This window comes from Bombina bombina, chromosome 2 (genome assembly GCF_027579735.1).
Source record: "Bombina bombina isolate aBomBom1 chromosome 2, aBomBom1.pri, whole genome shotgun sequence".
NCBI lineage: Eukaryota > Metazoa > Chordata > Amphibia > Anura > Bombinatoridae > Bombina > Bombina bombina.
Window position 1 is genome coordinate 665,180,888 of NC_069500.1, and position 19,757 is coordinate 665,200,644.

Genomic DNA, 19,757 nt, shown 5'->3' on the forward strand with positions numbered 1-19,757 from the left:
CAAGAACAATACTAGACAAATCAAGATCTGATAACTGCTGTACTATAGCAACATCAGCTATAGAAATAGCAGGTCTAAGAATATAGCCAGTATGTAAATATGCCTTCTTAAGATAAGATTATCTCTTCCTATCTAAGGGATCTTTAAAAGAAGTACTATCTTCCATAGGAATATTAGTACGTTTAGCAAGAGTAGAAATAGCTCCATTAACCTTAGGGACTTTTTCCCAAAGTTCTAAATTGGACACAGGTAAAGGAAACAATTTTTTAAACCTAGAAGAAGGATTAAAAGAAGTACCAGGCTTAGACCATTCCTTAGTAATCATATTAGAAATAGCATCTGGAATAGGAAAAACTTCAGAAGCAACCTCAGAAGTTTTAAAAACAGAATTCAAACGTTTGCTATTCTTGTTATCAAGAGGACTAGATTACTCAATACCCAAAATAAACAATACTTCCTTTAACAAAGAACGGATATATTCCATCTTAAAAAGAAAGGATGATTTATCAATTTCAGAGTCTGAAGTAGGATCCTCTAAACTAGAGAAATCCTCATCAGCAGAAAAATCAGTATGCTGTTGATCAATACAAACTTCATCAGAATTATGAGAAGTAGGGAGAGACCTTTTTCTTTATTTGAAGGCGGAATAGCAGTCATAGGGGCCTATCTATCAAGCTTGATGCAGAAACAGCAGTTATGAAGCAGTGGTCACAAAGACAGACATCGCCGGAAATCAACCCGATCGAGTACTATAGGGGTGATTGACACCCCCCTGCTGGAGGCCCATTGGCAGCGAGTCTGCAGGGGGCGGTTTGCAATGCTGAATACGGAGAGCATATTGTTCTCCGTATTCAGCGAGGTCTGGCAGACCTGATCCGCACTGTCGGATCAGGTCCATCAGACCTTGTTAAATAGAGGCCATAGCCTTCTCTATGGCTGCAGCAATGTAATCTTTTATATCTACAGGAATATTATGAACATTTGACTGTGAAGGTTTAACAGTTGATGTATTTGTACTTATAGAAACATTATCAGCATGAAACAATTTCTCATAACAAGTGCCACATACTTGAGCTGAAGAAGGAAGATCAGACAATTTGCAACATACACACTTAGTTTTGGTAGATTTGTTTTCAGGTAACTTGGTTCCTACAGTAAACAAAATATCCCATTTCCACAAAATAGCAGTTTCAGGAATGGGAAAAAATGCTTATATGTAAAACAAAAGCAAATATCATAGAACACTGGGCTAGAAGCATGACAGGTAAAATGGGGGAGCTAACGCTCTTAGTTGCAGAAGAGGACTATGATGTTATCAGTATAACTGAAACTTGGTGGGATCATTCACATGACTGGGCAGTTAACTTAGAGGGGTATACATTATTTAGGAGGGACAGGAATAATAAAAGGGGTGGAAGAATCTGCATGTATATTAAACCTAACCTTAAACCTACAATAAGGGAAGCTATTTATGATACAAGTGACAATGTAGAGACCCTGTTGGTTGAAATAAAGAGTGGGGGGTAAAATCATAAAAAAATATTACTAGGAACATGCTACAAGCCTCCCAATATTAGTGACCCGGAGGAAACTCAACTACTTATCCAAATAGGTAAGGCTGCTAATAACAGTGCTGTAATTATGGGAGATTTTAACTACCCTAATATAATCTGGGCCAATGAAACTAGTAATTCAGCTAAGGGGGATAGATTTTTAAATGTTCTTAGGGATAACTTCTTGTCACAATTAATAGAGGAGCCAACTGGGAGTAAAGATATTGGATTTAGTGCTATCAAACAATACATATATAATATCAAACATAGACGTTAAAGAACATTTGGGTAACAGTGATCATAACATGGTCACATTTGAAATCTCTTTTCATATGCAGTGTTTTAAAGGCTTAACTAAGACTTTTAATTTCAAGAAAGCAAAATTCAACGATTTAAGGAAATCATTAAATAATATAAATTGGGACAATGTATTTTCTAATAAAAATACAGAGGATAAAAGGATAATATTTAAAAATTTGTTAAATAAATATACATATCAACAAATACCATATGGTTATAAAAAAATAAATTAAAAAAAAAAGCTGTTATGGCTAAATAAAAATGTGTTAAGAGAAATTAGGAAAAAACGTAGGGCATTTAAATTATTAAAAGAAAATAGTACAGACTCAGCATACAATATTTATAAGGAATGTAACAAAGCATGCAAAAAAGCAATCAAATTAGCCAAAATTGAAAATGAAAAAATAATTGCCAAGGATTCTAAGTCTAACCCTAAAAGGTTCTTTAAGTACATAAATAGCAAAAAATCTAAGAAGGATAATATAGGTACATTAAAATGCGTGGAGGGTAGCATGATAAATAATGACAGGGAGAAGGCTGAGGTACTAAACCAGTTTTTTCTTCAGTATACACAAGAGAGGAACAATTGAATGATACTTTGGAACAGAATAGAACATGCCAGTCCATACCACTAACTGGGTTTTGTTTAGAGGATATCAGGAAAAAACTGGAAAATATTAAGGTAAATAAAACTCCAGGCCCAGATGGAATACACCCAAGGGTGTTAAGGGAACTTAGCACTGTTATAGACAAACCTTTACTCTTAATTTTTCAAGACTCAATATCCTCAGGCATGGTACCCCAGGATTGGCGTAAAGCTGATGTGGTGCCACTCTTCAAAAAGGGAAGCAGGGATGATCCAGGAAGCTATAGACCAGTTAGTCTGACATCAATAGTGGGGAATATATTTGAAGGGATTATAAGGGAATATATTGATGAGCATATTCGTGTAAACAAGATTATGAGTTCTAATCAGCATGGCTTTAGGAGAAATAGATCATGTCAAACTAATCTAATTAGATTCTACGAGGAAGGAAGTAAAAATATAGATAAAGGGGAATCAGTTGATGTGATATACTTAGATTTTGCAAAGGCATTTGATACAGTGCCACATGAGAGATTAATGCACAAAATTAAGGGACTGGGAATAGCTGAAAATGTTAGCTCATGGATAAATAACTGGATAAAAGATAGGGAGAAACGAGTAGTAGTAAATGGATCATACTCAGATTGGACAAAGGTAATCAGTGGCGTCCCCCAGGGATCAGTACTGGGCCCTGTTCTTTTTAATATTTTTATAAATGACTTGGAGCAAGGATTAAATAGCGACATCTCTATTTTTGCAGATGATACTAAGTTAAGTAAGGTCATTAGGTCAGAGCAGGACGAACTCTCTTTACAAGGGGATTTGCTAAAATTAGAACTATGGGCAAGTGAATGGAAAATGAGATTTAATACGGAAAAATGCAAGGTTCTACATTTTGGAAGTAAAAATAAGCAGGCTACGTATTTTTTAAATGGGACAAGACTTAGCCAAACACAGGAGGAAAGGGATTTGGGAGTAGTAATAGATAACAAGCTAAAGATGGGTGCACAATGCAGGGCAGCGGCTTCAAAGGCTAATAAGATACTAGCATGTATTAAAAGAGGCATTGATTCAAGGGAGGAAAGCATAATTCTGTCATTATATAAAGCCCTGGTAAGACCTCACCTTGAGTTTGGAGTGCAGTTCTGGGGACCGATTGCTAAAAAAGATATTGCAGAACTAGAAAAAGTTCAGAGAAGGGCCACAAAGCTAATAAGGGGTTTGGAGGACTTAACCTATGAGGAGAGGCTAGCCAAACTGGGTCTGTTTTCTTTAGGAAAAAAGGCGCTTGAGAGGTGACATGATTACTTCATATAAATATATTCAAGGCCCATATACAGAGATGGCAGAAGCTCTATTTATTCCAAGAAAATTGTTTCTGACAAGAGGTCATAATTCAAGGTTGGAGGAAAGGAGATTTAATCTCCTGCAACGGAAACGTTTTTTCACTGTAAGAGCAATAAAATTGTGGAACTCATTACCAAAGGAGGTAGTGAATGCCAATACCATAGATACATTTAAAAATAGTCTGGATACATTTCTGTATATAAACAAAATTCATGGATATGATTGCTAGTATTAAATGGGTCACATTTTAATTGGGTTATTTAAGCTTAACTGGAGCTTTTTGTAAGTATTTTAGATTTGTATAGGTTGAACTCTATGGACTTCAGTCTTTTTTCAACCTTATCTACTATGTTACTATAGCCCTCTGTAACAAATGAAAGCAGAGAGCAAAAGAGAGAGAGACTTAATATAACAACATTTTTGGGGCCAAAAATGACGCCAACAAAGAAAACGCAAATGCTGAGAAAAAAACTTTTGGCGCCAAGGTTAACAGGAAATGACACGATACGATTCATAACAAGCGCGACTTCACGGCAAAAAAATTTGCGTCAACAAAGATGCAAGAAATAACGTGACTCGCGTCACAACAAACGCAACCTTTGCATCAAAAAAATTTGCACCAAGAATGACGTAATAAATAGAAGCATTTTGCCCCATCGCAAGCCTAATTTGCCCACAAAAATTTGAAAAAACAGAAGTGAAGTTACAACAAGCTGGAACCCCAGGTAAAAAAATTTTTCTCCCAAACATAATTTTCCATGCTGAAACTGTTACGACTGCAAAGGGAAATACAGATAGACCTGACTCATGGCAAATATATTCAATACATATTTAAAACTTTAAAATATAAAGTGCCAAACATAGCTGAGAGTGTCTTAAAAAAAAGATATATACTTACCTGAAGACACCCATCCACATATAGCAGACAGCCAAACCAGCACTGAAACATATCAGCAGAGGTAATGGTAGAGGAGTATAATGTCGATCTGTAAAGGGAGGTGGCAGATGAATCCCCTTGACCGAATTTACAGAGAACCTTAGAATAGATTGCCCATAGGTGAAAACATGGCATCATTAGGCAAATACTCCCTTCACATCCCTCAAACAAACACTGTACTTTGAGAGAAACTGGGCTTAAAAATGCTTAGAAGCGCCTTTCACAGAAGAAATCAAGCACAACTTGCTTCACCATCCTCCAACAAAGGTAATGTTTGTAAAACTGAAGTATGAGTGAGGTGGGAGGTGTATTTATAGGCATTTTGAGGTTTGAATGTATATCCCATACATCACTAGCTCATGGACTCTTGCCACTTACATGAAAGAAATTGGTGTATACTGTCCCTTTAAGATGAACTACAATCAGCAGTGTTCACAGTCTTTTGTAAACACTCTGGAAGATGTAGCCAGACCAAAAGGAAGGGCGACAAACTGATAATGCTTGGCATGACCCCTGAGAACAGGAATGTGTATAAAAAAGCAAAACACAACAACCTTATTTTAAGTCTATGGAAGACAAACTGACCCTCTTGCACTAAAGGAAAGAGTGCAAAAAAATCTCCATCTTGAAAGTAAAAACGTTGTAGAATCTGTTCAGAATTAGCTTGTTTTGGATCTTTTTGAAGTTGGAACTGGAGTATATTTACTCCCATTATCTCCAGATATCTTACACAAACCAAAAAAGCCTGGTCTTTAAAAGAATCTTTGGCCACTTTAGAGAGAAAAGAACCCCCAAGGAGACCTTAATACCTTTAGGAAAAGATTTGGAATTCCAAAGGAACCTGAACAAATCTCTCCCAAGCCTCCTGTAAAAGACTCAATCTCTTCCACCCACCAGAGACTGAGGTGGCATAGGGGCCATACCTGTGATACCAGTGAGCACTAAAGCCGAGAACCTGAATGGAATAAGGAGCAATTTAGCACTACTTATAGCTGAACTAAGCTGTCCATGCTAATTTTAGAGCAACAGTAACCTTAATAACTTATTATTATGTTTTTAACAGTGTTCAAACATTTTGGAAACTGCTAATATAAGGTGTATGGTCTATAAAGATATGTGCCCAGACTATGTGAATCTGGTGTACATGTTCATATTAATAGCCTGTAAGCTATGAAGGTGCAAAGTACTTACCTGTTAACACCTTTGTCCACGGTGCTTACTTCAGCTGTAGTAACGCGCTTCCAGTAGATGAGACCATCTACTAGGCAGTGCAGGCATGATGTCAATCATCATAAATTAGTAACAGCATCTACAGCCCAGGGGAGTGGTGCACAAGTCCACATTTCATGTGGGAGGCCTGTGACAATTCTCATTGAGAATAGACCTTTCACTGCCTGGCTGATAACTCCTTATCTACCCCTTTGGACAGGTTACTGCGACTAGATCCTGTGCCTCACATCAGTTAGATGACGCCTTTCAACTACAAGTAGATCTGCACATTCCTCATGAAGGAGGCAAAATAAATCACCGAATATCATGGAAAGTGGAAGGGATTTTAAGTTTTGGTGTTTCTTTTGCCTCCTCTTAGTGGTCAGGAGGGGAATTTTCATGTGATAACCCATAGACTCGCACCATTTGATGAAGGAAAAAGAACCACAAAATGAAAAATATATTGTTTCGTTGAAAAGTATAAGCACTTCAAGTGATCTGGATAGAGGGTAACATGAAGAAGGCTGTACTACAGCTCATTAGTGCTCTTGCTTTAAAAACTAAAGGGAGTCCATCTTCATTTTTTTTTTTTTATAACAATGAAAACATAATAAATCACTCACTCCTTGATAGAAAATGTATCCAATATGGCTGATATATGCGTAATATGGATGTATTTAGTAAAGAGTCACTTTCTAGTCATTTCTATAATTACAGTTTCACTTGCACACAATCCCCCTGGCCAGGTTGAAAACATTTATCTGTGGCTTTTATTATTCTCAGAAAGTAAGGGAAAAAAACACACATTGCAGACCTTCCTGGGCCGCCCCTGCTACTTACTTTTTTCCAAATTGCCTTTAACATATAACAATGCACTTTACTAATATGACAAGCCTTGTCAGCAGCAGACTCTTTCATGGAATATATTTTTTTAATCAAGTTTCACTCCCTTTTAAAAATATATATTGCAGTTAAAAGACAAAGCTCTTGACTGGAAAATAGCTGCGCACACACAACTAAAACAATATATATATATATATATATATATATATATATATATATATATATATATATATATATATATATATATATATAAATATTTTTAAAATAACCGAAAAATAAATATATATGTTTGAGTTGATGAATTGAGTCACTCAAATAGCAATTTTCTTATCTATTATGAATATTGACAGTCTTTCCCTCTTGTTGTTTCTTTAATAATCCACAGGAAGTGCTTGCTGCTTGTTAGTAAACCCCTCAGATTTCCAATCCGAATTCCACAAAAATGTTTTATCTAAAAGAACAAACACACAAAAGCACTTCTCATAGTGCAATATATTTATAATGATAAGATAAAATGTCACAAATAAAAATTCCCCTGCAATGGATACTCACAAATAGACCCTCAATCAAATAAGGTAAGGTACAAGTCATCCTGCATAAGTATAGTTGTTCTCCTGTGGCTACTTTCCAGACAATGCTGATCGTAACAGAAGAGGACAGAGTTCTTAAGGACCAAGTTCATTTTCAAATGGTGACTCCACAATAATCCGCAATGGTCGAATACTTGGGCTAACAGAGGCACAATAAATCCGCTAGAATTAATCTCTTATAATTAGTGATATACAAGTACATTACTAAACACAGAGTGTATCTACACCAAAAAGGCTTGAATGTGAATGTCCCTGTTCATTCCCAGGGGTTCCAAAGTCTGTAAATAGTGGATCTAAAATGTTTCCCTTTGTCTCAGGAGTAAGCTATTTCCTCGTCTCTCATAAAGAACCACCTGTTCTATTGCTTTATACCTGAGGCTAGAGTTATAATTTTTATGACAATCCCTGAAGTGGTCAGTCATACCATGTGACACATTTCCTTTCTCAATGTTTTTCAAATGCTCCACTACCCTCCTCTATGTTTTTTACAAGAACATTCCAACAAATATACTACATACTATTGCACTTAAAGAAGCCTTTGGCCGATTTATTAATCCAGTTTCCCCTGGTATTTTGGGTGTTGTCCCTCAACTTACTTGGGGCTAGAATTTCTTTAAAGTTTCTATTTTTTCTAAAAACTACTCTGGGTGTAGGGTCCAAAGTTCTGCCCAAAATGGGGTCTTGTAATAGGACATGCCAATGTTTATTTATTGCTCGTTTAATTCTCGACGATTCCTTATTATATTTGGTTAAGAAGATATTTCTCTGCATGTTTTCTTTTTGACTGGTTAATAAGGTTGATCTATCTAGATCCCTTGTCTTAATATACCCCTCCTCAATGATTTCATTTGCATACCCTTTGGCCCTGAATTTGTTTTTAATTTAATTGATTCCTGTTTAAATGAAACTATGGTTGAACAATTTCTTCTAAACCTCTGGAACTGGCCAAATGTGTCCGCTAGAGACATGGAGATAACTATTGAATCCGTATCTTTGTTATATAGTTTAGTAATTATCCGTTCCTGACCTGAGGACAGCATTAGGTTATTAGCTTTAGGCTAATCCCTGCTACTCTCCCCTTATCCTTCTGCCGCCACAGCTGCCTGCCCACCCGCCGCATACTTAAATGGTGACCGCGCCAAGCGCCACAAACTCTGGCTCCTGCAACCGCCACCATTATGACGCCAGCACCCTCCACGCTCTCAACACCAGCAGATCGTCCGCCTTCCACCACACATCTCCGACGAACATCAGAGGACCCTTCACCTGCCACAACTGCACCACCATCATCCACAAACATTCCCTCCATGTCACAACCAGTTCAGACGACCACTCACCAGGCTTTGAACACCTACACTTCAAAATCCAGGTCAACCCCAACACCACCCTCCATGGCACCCTCATCTACAGACCTCCTGAACCTTGCCACGCCTTCTGCGACTATCACCGACCACATAGCACCCCATGCCCTCGCCTCAACGGACCACATCCTCCTCGGCGACCTCAACTTCCACCTATACACTACCAACCCTCTGGAAAACCTCGGAACCATCGGACTGAAACAACTCGCCAACACAACCCACGTAGCGGGACACACCCTCGACCCTATCTTGTCAGGCAACCACATCACCGAATTCCATTGGACCGACCACCACTGCATACACTTCTCCCTCAACAAACCCACAAAAACACCTCCAGCAGCATCACCCCCTCCGCAGAAACTGGATCACCACCACCAAAGACCAGTTATACACCAACCTGAACAAGCCCCCCACGATCTCCACAGATGCTAACTCCGCCGCCCACAACCTCCACTGCTGGATCACCGACTGCGCCAAAACACCCTCGCCCCCCTCAAGAATTTGTCCAGGTGCCAACCCACCAACAAAGCCAGATGGTTCATCCCGGCCCTCCAGGACTCCAAATGCCATTGCATATGTTTAGAAAGAACCTGGAGATCCAGCAAGACCCTCACGGACAAAGTGGCCTACAAAGAAGCCATTACCACCTACCACCAACTCATCAAAACCACCAAGAAAACAGCCATCTAGGACAGAATCAACACCAACAACAGCAAAGAACTGTTCACAGTCATTAAAGAATTCTCCAAACAGCGACACCGACGACATTGTACCCTCCCAGGACCTCTGCGACAACCTCGCCACTTCCACCGCAAGATCGACATCTACAACAGCTTTGCACCCCAGAACTCACCCACCGTTGCCAACCCACCCACCCCCACCACACCCAAAAACACCACCGCGCACCCCCCACGGACAAAAAGAAACAAACCGGACTGATTTGATACCGGAAACCCCGGTATACCTTTACCTATTCAAGACTTTTTGCTTTCATCTTAGGAGAGAGCGTAACATTTTAGTGCAAAGCAGAGAAGAATTGTGCCTCTGCATTTACTACTTTTTAACAGCTTTGTCAAATACCTCATAGCATTGAGGATATGAAATGTAAGCAGGCATTTGTGAGAGTGTGTTTAGCAATAAAATATGTGTTTTTAAAAAACAATATCACACTATTTGAGCCTTTCTTTTCCCTATATATATGCGGTTGGAGATCCTGTCATATTTTGGGAGGAACCATACTTAGAGGCCGAGGGAGTATCGATTGCAAACCCACTGAAGTTTCTCTCACACACCAAAGAGGAAAGCTGAGTGCCACAAGAGGAATCCTCTGCTGTGCGGATCACTTACTTCATATGATTGAGGTTTGTTCTTGTAAGTTTGCACTTTACATATATTCACTGCTAACTGTGGAGTATTCCGTTTCAGCAACCGGATATATAAATGCACTATATTAATGCACTGTGCTATCTGTTTTTACTCTAATATCTCTATGTGTTTATTCATATGAATAACGTGTATATTATTTATTCATTGTGGTTGATATTCTGACATCCAGTCTTCCACCTTTTACCATGTATATTATCTCTGAGAAACCAGCGCTATTTCATGTCCACTTTTTGACCTCTTGCTTTAATTATATTATATATATATATATATATATATATATATATATAAAATATATTTTCCATGCGTTTTCTTTCAGCCATTAATGTGGTCCATCATTTGCTTAAATAACAGTATATGTAAAAAATACATTAAAACCAGTAAAAAGGATAATGGTCCCATATTTTTATTAACAGGTTAGCAAAAAAAGTCCAATGGATTACAATATTTACAAGTTTTTTGAAAAATAAAAAAAGTGATGAGAGCAAGTCACAGTTTGTTTTATAGTTTTTTGGTAGCCACTCAAAGTTAAAGTGCCAAGAGGAGCATTAAGAAAAAGGCCAAATTATTAAAGTTTCAGACACACTAGGTTACATTTTTCAATTATCCACCACAATAAGAAGCAATTAATTCAATCAGCAGGTATTTATTCCATACAACAAAATTACCAGTTCCTTTTGGTAGATTTATATATAACCATGTGTGGCGTCTTCCTTTACAGGGTAATTTATGAATGTGATTTTGGAAGCTTTAGTAGAAAAATGTATTTTCCCATTTTTTTTCTTTTTTTTTTTTCTTTTCTTGCAAAACAGTTTTGTAAGTTAAACCTGAAATGATTTCTGCATACAGCAAAAGGAATGAGGTAGGGGATATATTACAGTAACTCAAAGGAAAGGGCCATGCAAATTTAAAAAAAAAGATTAACATTTGTTGGAAGTATAAAAAGACAATTTAAAAATCTAACAGAAAGTGCAATGCAAACTAGGTAGGGGGCAATCTAAACTTACATAAAATAGTTTAAATAATATTTCATCTTAACTCATAACTAAACTAGGAAAGTCCATATTTTAAACTGTCTTCCATTTTTATTTCATATATAGTAGTAGTAATAAACATTTGTCAGCAATACAAAAGCATTTTGACTACAGATTTACAATAATTCAGAAATTATGTAGAATTTATTGAATAAATCCATTAATTTGGACAGCCATTTTAAGAAAGATTAAAATCTTGAAAAAAAGTAAAATGAAAACCAAAAATATAAATAAAAACCCACACATGTTCAGCACAAAGACATTCAAGGAGAATTTTATATTTGTGTGAAACACACCCTTTAAAGCAATTTAAAAGGGATGATGTTGTATGGAGGCATTTACTGCTGCACTAGAAATGCTCTAAGCACTGAGGCAGCAGTAGGGCAGAGTAAGACTCCTGAAGTTCACAGGAATCTAACACAGAAAGGAGTGCGATCCAGATGAGCAAACAGGAATCCATCAAACACAAAGTGAAAAAGAAATGGAACAGAGAAAAACAGACACGTGAGTTGGAAGAGCAGGGTGTTTTAAATGTTTTTGCTTCTGGCCAAGTAAATGGCTTAATATTATACCCCAACGATCTAAAATCATCTCCTAATTTATGTATATATATATCTGAATAGGACATCTGCAAACTGCACAGGGGACTTTAATACAAATCCATTAATATTTTCTGTGGTGTATATTTAAAGAAGCATGCCTCACACATTATGATCTTAATCAGTGTGTGTATATATTTCATGTCTCAAAAGCAGTATATATATATATATATATATATATATATATATATATATATATATATATATATAGTCTTATTTTTATTACACAGCCTTCAAATATCCTGCATTCAGCAAATTAAAAGAAAAAAAATGTGCCGTATAAAGAAACAGAGCAAGGGCCTACACAATCCACTTCAGATGAGACCAAAGGCCAACACAAAGTTCAACGTTAGCAAATGTTCATATAGTGACCCATTACCTTATGTTTATTAACAATTTATTAAAATATATAAAAAAAAAATAATCAAAGCATTTTAAGACATTTTAAGTTCATGAAGGTATAACAAAGCAGGGTAACTTTGTAACGTTTTCAACTAAAAATTCATTATTCCCATTTTCCCAGCTTTATCAACATTCAGGTCACTGGGTGCTGTAGATAATTGTAGAACTTCTGAACTTGTCTCAGCAAGCTACAATATGGAAAGTAAGTTATTAAAAAGTACAAATGTGTCCCAAAATAACGATGTGAAAAAAAAATAAAACCAAAAAAAAAAAGTTTTTTTTTTAATTAATTCAGTTTTGGAAGAAGACTTCGCTTCCCATCAGTCCAAACTTAATGGAATTACTTTCAAAGAAAAGGAACAAAAAAAAAGACTTAGTGATGTCACTGAGTGACATGTCCACATTTAAATAGAATGTTCTTATTTTCACATGAGAACCAGTGCTTTGAAAACAGATGTCAAGGTCCTAAAAGCAGCTATTTGAATTCCCTCCACATCTGCAGTGCTCACGTACGTTAAGTCCTCTCGTTTTCTAAAAAGACTTATTCAGTTTTTGTTTCCACTTTCTCCACAAGAGGTAAGTTTTTAAAACTAGAGCTGCTTGTCTGTTGGGCAGCATCTGTTTGTTTTTCCTCTAGGGTTTCCTCTGGTGTCTCTATTTTGACTGCAACAAACTCTTTTTTGCTGTCCTCTAGATCTTTTGGTTTTTTGCTTTCTTCATTTCCTTTTCCAGTTGCTCTAACAGTCCTAAATAATTAGAAGAAATGATTTTAAGCGGTTTCTAGAATGGCTGTTAAATTTAGTTCTCTCTTAATATTACAGTCAATGTGTATGTGAACAGGCTGTTAAATGCACAAATGGGTCATAAAAACACCCCAAAACAATAGTACTTGGTTATATAAACGTAAAGATGCATTTTACTTTTGTTTAATTCTGGATATAAAGGCGAATGCTTATAATAATAAATATTCACTTACATGCCATGTCTTAACACGTGGCGTTCCCATTCAGATCCCACTGCAAAAGTTCTTCCACAAAATTCACATGGAAACCGCTTTTCCGGAGTCTGAGTTTTCTCGTTAGAAGGCATCACAGTCTCTACAGGAAAAACAAAACACATTTAATTTATAGTTGCAAAATATATGTAAATAAAAATGAATATCTTAAAGGGACAATTCAGTCAAAATTTAAATGAACATAGATCTATTGCATCTTTGCATAGAAACATATTTGTAATATACAAGTATTAACAAAAATGCTTTTAGTAAAAGTTATCACTGTTTTAGTATGCAAAGCATACCTAGATAGTCTCAGTGCACTAGCATTTTAAATATTACAGCTGCTTGTATCATGTTAGCAATGATCAAATTGAGTCATTACAAGATGATACAAGCACCTTAGACTCTTTGGGCAAGTGCTATGTTTAAAAAGCTGGTGCACTGTGCTTGCTTAAATATAATTTTAAACAGCTATAGATTTTATTAGAAGCATTTTTGCTAATACATGTATATTACAAAAATACTTCTGTTCAAAACTGAAATGCATCAATGTGGATTCCAATTTTGGCTGAAATGTCCCTTTAAAGTAATTAGTCTCTCATGAAGCACAACATTGTTGACCCTTAGGGCTCTATTTTATCAACCCCTTCGCCTGTCTACGACTGCAGGTTCTCACACGAGAACCTGCACTCCGATTTATGAAGCAGCGGTCATCAGACTGCTGCTTCCCTAACCTTCCGCCACTTCTTAGGTGGTGAATTTCAATCTCCCCGGTCACATCCGACTGGGGAGATTGATAGCTCCTGCCCTCGCGTGGTTGGCTGTGCACAGGCAGGGGGCTGTATCACAAGTGAGTGCAAAATAGCGCTCGTGTGCAATGCTGAATTCCGGCAGCAGAATTCAGCCCGCCAGAGGCGAGTAGGGCAGTCAGGGGCGCGTATGTACGCCCCAGCTTCATAAATCGACCCCTAAGTTGCGTATTTTTGTACTTAAAGGGATATGAAACCCAAATGTTTTTCTTTTGGGAGTGAGACAGAGCATACAATTTTAAAAAGGTTTCCATTTTACTTCTACTAACAAATTTGATTTGTTGAAGAGATACCTAGGTAGGTGTCTGAAGCACTATATGGGAGGAAATCATGTTGCCATCTAGTGCTGTTGCAAACGGATAACATTCTTGCAAAACAGCTTCCATATAGTGCTCTAGATACGTACACACTCCTGAGCCTACATCTCTGCTTTTCAAGAAAATATACCATGAGAACGAAGACAGTTTGAGAATAGAATTAAATTTGAAAGTAGTTTAAAAATTGTATGCTGTATCTGAATAATGAAAGAAAACAATCTGGGTTTCATATCCTTTTAAAACAGCAACAAAGAAAGCACATTCTAGAGAGGAATCAAAACATTTTTCATAAAAAAACTAAATTAAAAGATGCCAGCTTGAGAAAAAAAAAAAAGAAAACAAATCAATGTAGCACTGAACACAGTTGAGAAAAAAAAAATACTTCTCCCTCAAAATTCAGCTTCATACGGCCTTGGAAGAGGAGAATAGGCATTAATAGTTTGAGGATTATTATGTTTCTAATTGCTCATTTACTCCAGCCCTAATGCCTTATGTCTTGCTCAGTGAGATGAGAAGACATATTGGTGGGTACTGGGACCTCGGAATGAAACCTATAGTAGAGGGCAAGCTCTGTTAGATAAAGATGTTACTATATCTAAAAGAATGACCATCTTCTCACAATAACACCAAACAGCAATACCTCTGATCCTGACAATAAAAACAACAAGGGCGAAACTTTACCTTCAGGTTTGCTGGCCACTTCTTCTTCATCACTGCTTGAATTCTCGGTTTTATCTTTCATTTGTTCCAACTGATCCAAATTAACTAGTCCAACCAGTTCAAAGTTACGACTCACCTAAAATGAGGTATTCAGTGTTCAACCAAAATGGAATTGTTGAATAAAAACTGAACAAAAAAAAACAAAAAAAAAAACGCATTCTTTGGAAATAATCAGCTAGCCTAAAAATGATGACTCATTCATAAAATGTATTTACTGTAATGTGGTATGAAAATATATAAAAATGTATCCCCTTAATCTAATCATACTATGCACTATCCCAGAGGCAATTTAGCCAGCGATGTACCACATTGTTTTCTTCTTTTATGATTAAGACAGAATATACTATTTAAACACCTCTCTAGAGGATTTGTATTATCAACATTTTCTGCATTCTCTTGGTATCCTTTATTCAAAAGTGAAATCAGGAACAGCAAGGTAAACACATCAGGTGAGACGATGAGAAGAGTAGTGCATTGCCACTCCTTAGACTACCTAGGTATGCTTTTTAAAAGTATACAAAGAAAACAAAAGCAAATCAGAAGTAAATGGAAAGTTGTTTACAAATTCATGTTCTGTCTGATGCATAAAGAAAATGTTGGGGTTTGAAGTCTCTTTATGTTAGTAACTGTACAGGTTAATTATCTTCACTTTCATATCGCTGCCAAATCTCTCACCTAATATCTTGCCAAGTAGTAAAATTTAATGCTACTCCTTTTAGTCTCCCTTTTAATCTGCTTCATAAACCTTTTTGCTTGACAATTTAAAAAGGGATATTGTAGGGTGCTAATAAGTACAAGAGTTTGAAGGGGGGCATTAGTAGGCAAGCATAGTTAACATCATTTACAGCATTTTATTCTAGATGCGTAAATTAAATACTTTTTATTAGAATTTATTCTGCTCTTGGCTTTTAAAGAGATAGTTCTGCACTCTTTGTTTTATCAGAAATCTATATTAGCATATATATGTTTTACATTAACTACACATCTTAGAATGATGGTGTAGTTGTAGGAAACACAGCAAGACCTGTTGTGCTTGTCTGAGTAGCTTTGAACACAGTCTGTTAATGGTTTTCAAGTCTCCTGTCTGTGGTTGTCAGAAGTTATCTGCTTTCCATAAGGTTTAAAATTATTCTCCAAGCTAAGAAATCAGCTCTAGATATTTGAATGTGGCAATTTAATAGGGATAGCAAATGCCTTGTAATTACAAGAAGTTTCTGTTGTATTGTTATAGAATAACATATCAGCCAAGTCTTAACATTTTTTCTTAAACAAATTAACATCCTTTTACTGCAATTATTTTTCAATAGCCAAACTCCACCATTTGCCTTATTTGGAGGAGCCATTTTGGGCTTTAGTCCATAGACTAAAGTTAGTATAAAATGCACTGGTTTGCAGTTGTTATCTGAAAAATTCAATTATGGACAGATAAAGAGCAGGTTTAGCCTTGAGAAGTCAACAGGGAGCATTTCAAGCTCTGAGAATTAGAAATGGTTCAAGGTGTTTACTGTCCATTTAAGACTGCTACTGAGTGACATGAAAACTGATGTTGGAAAACGTCATCAAGTCCATCCATCACAATAACATTTCCTGAATAGTGAAGTAGTAGTGGTATAAAAATCCCTTGCACACTGACTATCACCGTGGTACCACAAGGTCAAGATAATATAATTTAAAGTTTTCATTTAAGATTTGAATAAATGTTTAGCAACATGTCAGTGTTTTAAATGTTATTGGGTCATTATCTTCATTAGGGGTCGTGCACAGCTACTCTGAATAATATTTTTTAAAGGTATGTGAGCGCTAATGGCGAGTTATTGCAACCAATAGGGTGGCAGCTGGATAAAGGTTGGGAACCTTTAAAATATTGTGAGCATTAAGGGAAACATTTCAATTAAAATCTATATTCCAGTGCGGATGTGTTCTGCAGTATAACCTAGGTTCCATAATGGCAGCACTAATGAATAGAGGGGGATGCATGAAATGCATTTAAATGTTTAGTTTTGCTTTAATACTGAGAAAAAGAAACACTTGGATACTCCTAAAACCACACAGTGTCCCTTAAAAGTGAGCATTTAAAGAAAATTGTAATAAATATGTGCAGGTGTATATAATGGACAACATGATTTAAATCCTCTTATTTCCCCCTAAATCAGTCAATTTTAATATTGCTCATACCTTATGCTCTTCTCTTAGATGGCCGTCAAGTTCCTCACTTTGTTTGGTTTCATAGTAGCAGAGTTGACATTTGTAGGGTTTCAGTTCATTGTGCTTCTCAATATGCTGCTGCAAGTTCTCATCGCTGGAGCAAGTAAAAGTACATTTATCGCATCTAAATACAACTCCCTGTAGTTGTTTTGATAGCTTAGAGCGGCAGACTTCAATGGGAACAACTCTCTCTTCTGAAATAAGAAGGAAAAAATGGCATTTGGCATAGACTTCTGGTTTGTAATTTTTTTTTATGTTTTTAAGCAACTATTTTCATATAAATACAATAAAATAGAATAGACATACTTCAAAGATGGTTGTCACTGTATGTTGTATAAAAGAACACTATCTGCCTATTTTAATAAATCATATAATTGTTCACTGATGTTAAAGGATAATCTGTTCTTAACTAGATGTAAAACTACACGTAGGTTTTGCTTATGGTTGATACAACCATAAAACATGAAGAAGACAGAAGAAGATTAGACTGAAACGGAAAACTATTTTGCATGAATAAAACTAGAACATCTGTGGCTTCTTGCTATAATAAGCCTACTAATGCTCCTGGTTGAATGGCAGCTGCAAAATGTGAAACAATCAATATATTAAGAAAGTATTGTAAAGATACTACACATTTCTTATAACCTTTCCACGAGGCTTAGTGGAAGCAGAATGTGATAGATTTTATCTTGCAAGTGCTTGTATAAAAATGTCAGTAATGAAAAAAAATAAAAAAAATTTACACCATATCCATTCCCTTTCCTGCCACTGCCTTTTAAACAGACTGTAAACTAAGGGGAGAGAAGCTTGGTGGGTGGTCATATCAAAATGGAACTTTTCTGATGTCAAATTTAAATTCCAGATATTCAGGCTCACCCTATTAGTACTCACTAACAAAATTAAACAAGCAGTGTAAACTATATGGGGGCGGGGGGAAAGCAAATAAAATGCACCCAAGCTCAACAGCATTCTTTAAACTTAAAGGGACACTGAACCCAATTTCTTTCTTTCAGGATTCAGATAGAGCATGCAATTTTAAGCAACTTTCTAATTTACTCCTATTATCAAATTTTCTTAATTCTCTTGGTAGCTTTATTTGAAAAGCAAGAATGTAAGTTTAGATGCCGGACCATTTTTGGTGAACAACCTGGATTGTTCTTGTTGATTGGTGGATAAATTCACCCACCAATAAACAAGTGCTCTCCAGGGTTCTGAACCAAAACATTGCTTAGGTGCCTTCTTTTTTTAAATAAAGCTAGCAAAAGAACGAAGAAAATTTGATAATAGGAGTAACTAAGAAAGTTGCTTAAATTTGCATGCTCTATCTGAATCATGAAAGAAAAAATTTGGATTCAGTGTCCCTTTAAGTTACTCCAAAGTAGTAGAAGACCATCAGAAATTATATTAATCCAAAAAGATTCCATGTTAAAACTATGCTTTAACTTTAGAAGTATATTTGATCTAAACCCAGCTGTACTGTACGTTGCTTAAAGGGACATGAAAGTCTACATTAAACTGCCATGATTTAGATGGAATATGCACTTTCCAAAATACTTCTATTGTTTAATTTGCTTTGTTCTTTTGGTATCCTTTGATGGTAGTGTCATGACCCAGCCCAGACTTGGACAAGGTTCTCTGTTTGGCTGAGGTTTCTGGGATCCGTTACTTGCAGCTCTGGCTTCACCTGCCTGTCAGCTATAGGTGATCATGTAAACAGCAGTATGCTATTTAAGGAAGGTTTGCTGTAAGTCCTGGGCCCTGACATTATGAGTTCTACTCTGTCTAAGCCTCTGTTCCAGTTACCTTGTTTGCTGTTGGATTTCCTGGTGCCTGGCTTCTGCTTAGTTTGTGACTTCTCTGCTGGATTTTCCCCTTGGCACTGTGGCTTGATTTGGACTGATTTCCTGGCATCTGAACCTGGCTAGTTTTCCTGATATTCTTTAAGAACTGTCCTAGGTACTTTCGTTTGTTTCTTCTCTGCATTCCTGGTACTGAATTTTGGCTTGATCACAGATTGTTCTTTGACTGCTTGCTTTATGCTGCAATCCTGCTAACCTTGACTTCTTTGCTATATAATTGCTTGTGTACTGCTGGTATCCAGTTCTTGCATTGCTTGTTGCAGCATACTAACGTATCTTGATTGCCAAGTGTCTACGTCCCCTGCCTGGCTGCATCTTGTATCCAGTCTACAGCACTGCAAGTGATAACCTTGGCTGCTCTAATAACACTTGAACTGGAAGCTGTGGTGTTCAGCACTGCTTGTTGTATATACTCAAGTATCCTGTTTACAAAATATTTACAAGTTATGTCTGCATCTGTATTTCTCATTGATGCATTCCTGAATCTCTTCCTGTACCATATGTCTACGCATCCTGACTACCAGTTCAGAGTTTACCAGTACTGAGTCATCCGTTTATATTGTGCCTTTTGCCTTTGTGTCATGCCTGCCAGCTTTGAGACTGAACCGTTTTACCCGTCTTGTATACTTGTCTGGAAAGAGACTTTTGCCTTACCTCCAGTCTGCACTGCTAATAATTCTGTTCAATACACCCTGTACCATTAATC

General features: G+C 36.6%; 1 protein-coding gene across 1 annotated transcript in view; it reads right to left on the reverse strand.

Annotated features, from left to right (window-relative positions):
* Positions 1-12,105: 12,105 nt before the first annotated feature.
* The window catches only part of ZNF462 (zinc finger protein 462), a 144,171-nt gene continuing 136,519 nt past the window's right edge, over positions 12,106-19,757 (reverse strand). Inside the window, exons 10-13 of the mRNA XM_053702611.1 lie at positions 17,163-17,386; positions 14,949-15,063; positions 13,121-13,241; positions 12,106-12,890 (exon numbers count right to left, since the gene is read on the reverse strand). Coding sequence (XP_053558586.1) covers positions 12,686-12,890; positions 13,121-13,241; positions 14,949-15,063; positions 17,163-17,386 — 665 coding nt within the window. The 3' untranslated portion in view covers positions 12,106-12,685. The remainder of the gene's footprint in view (positions 12,891-13,120; positions 13,242-14,948; positions 15,064-17,162; positions 17,387-19,757) is intronic.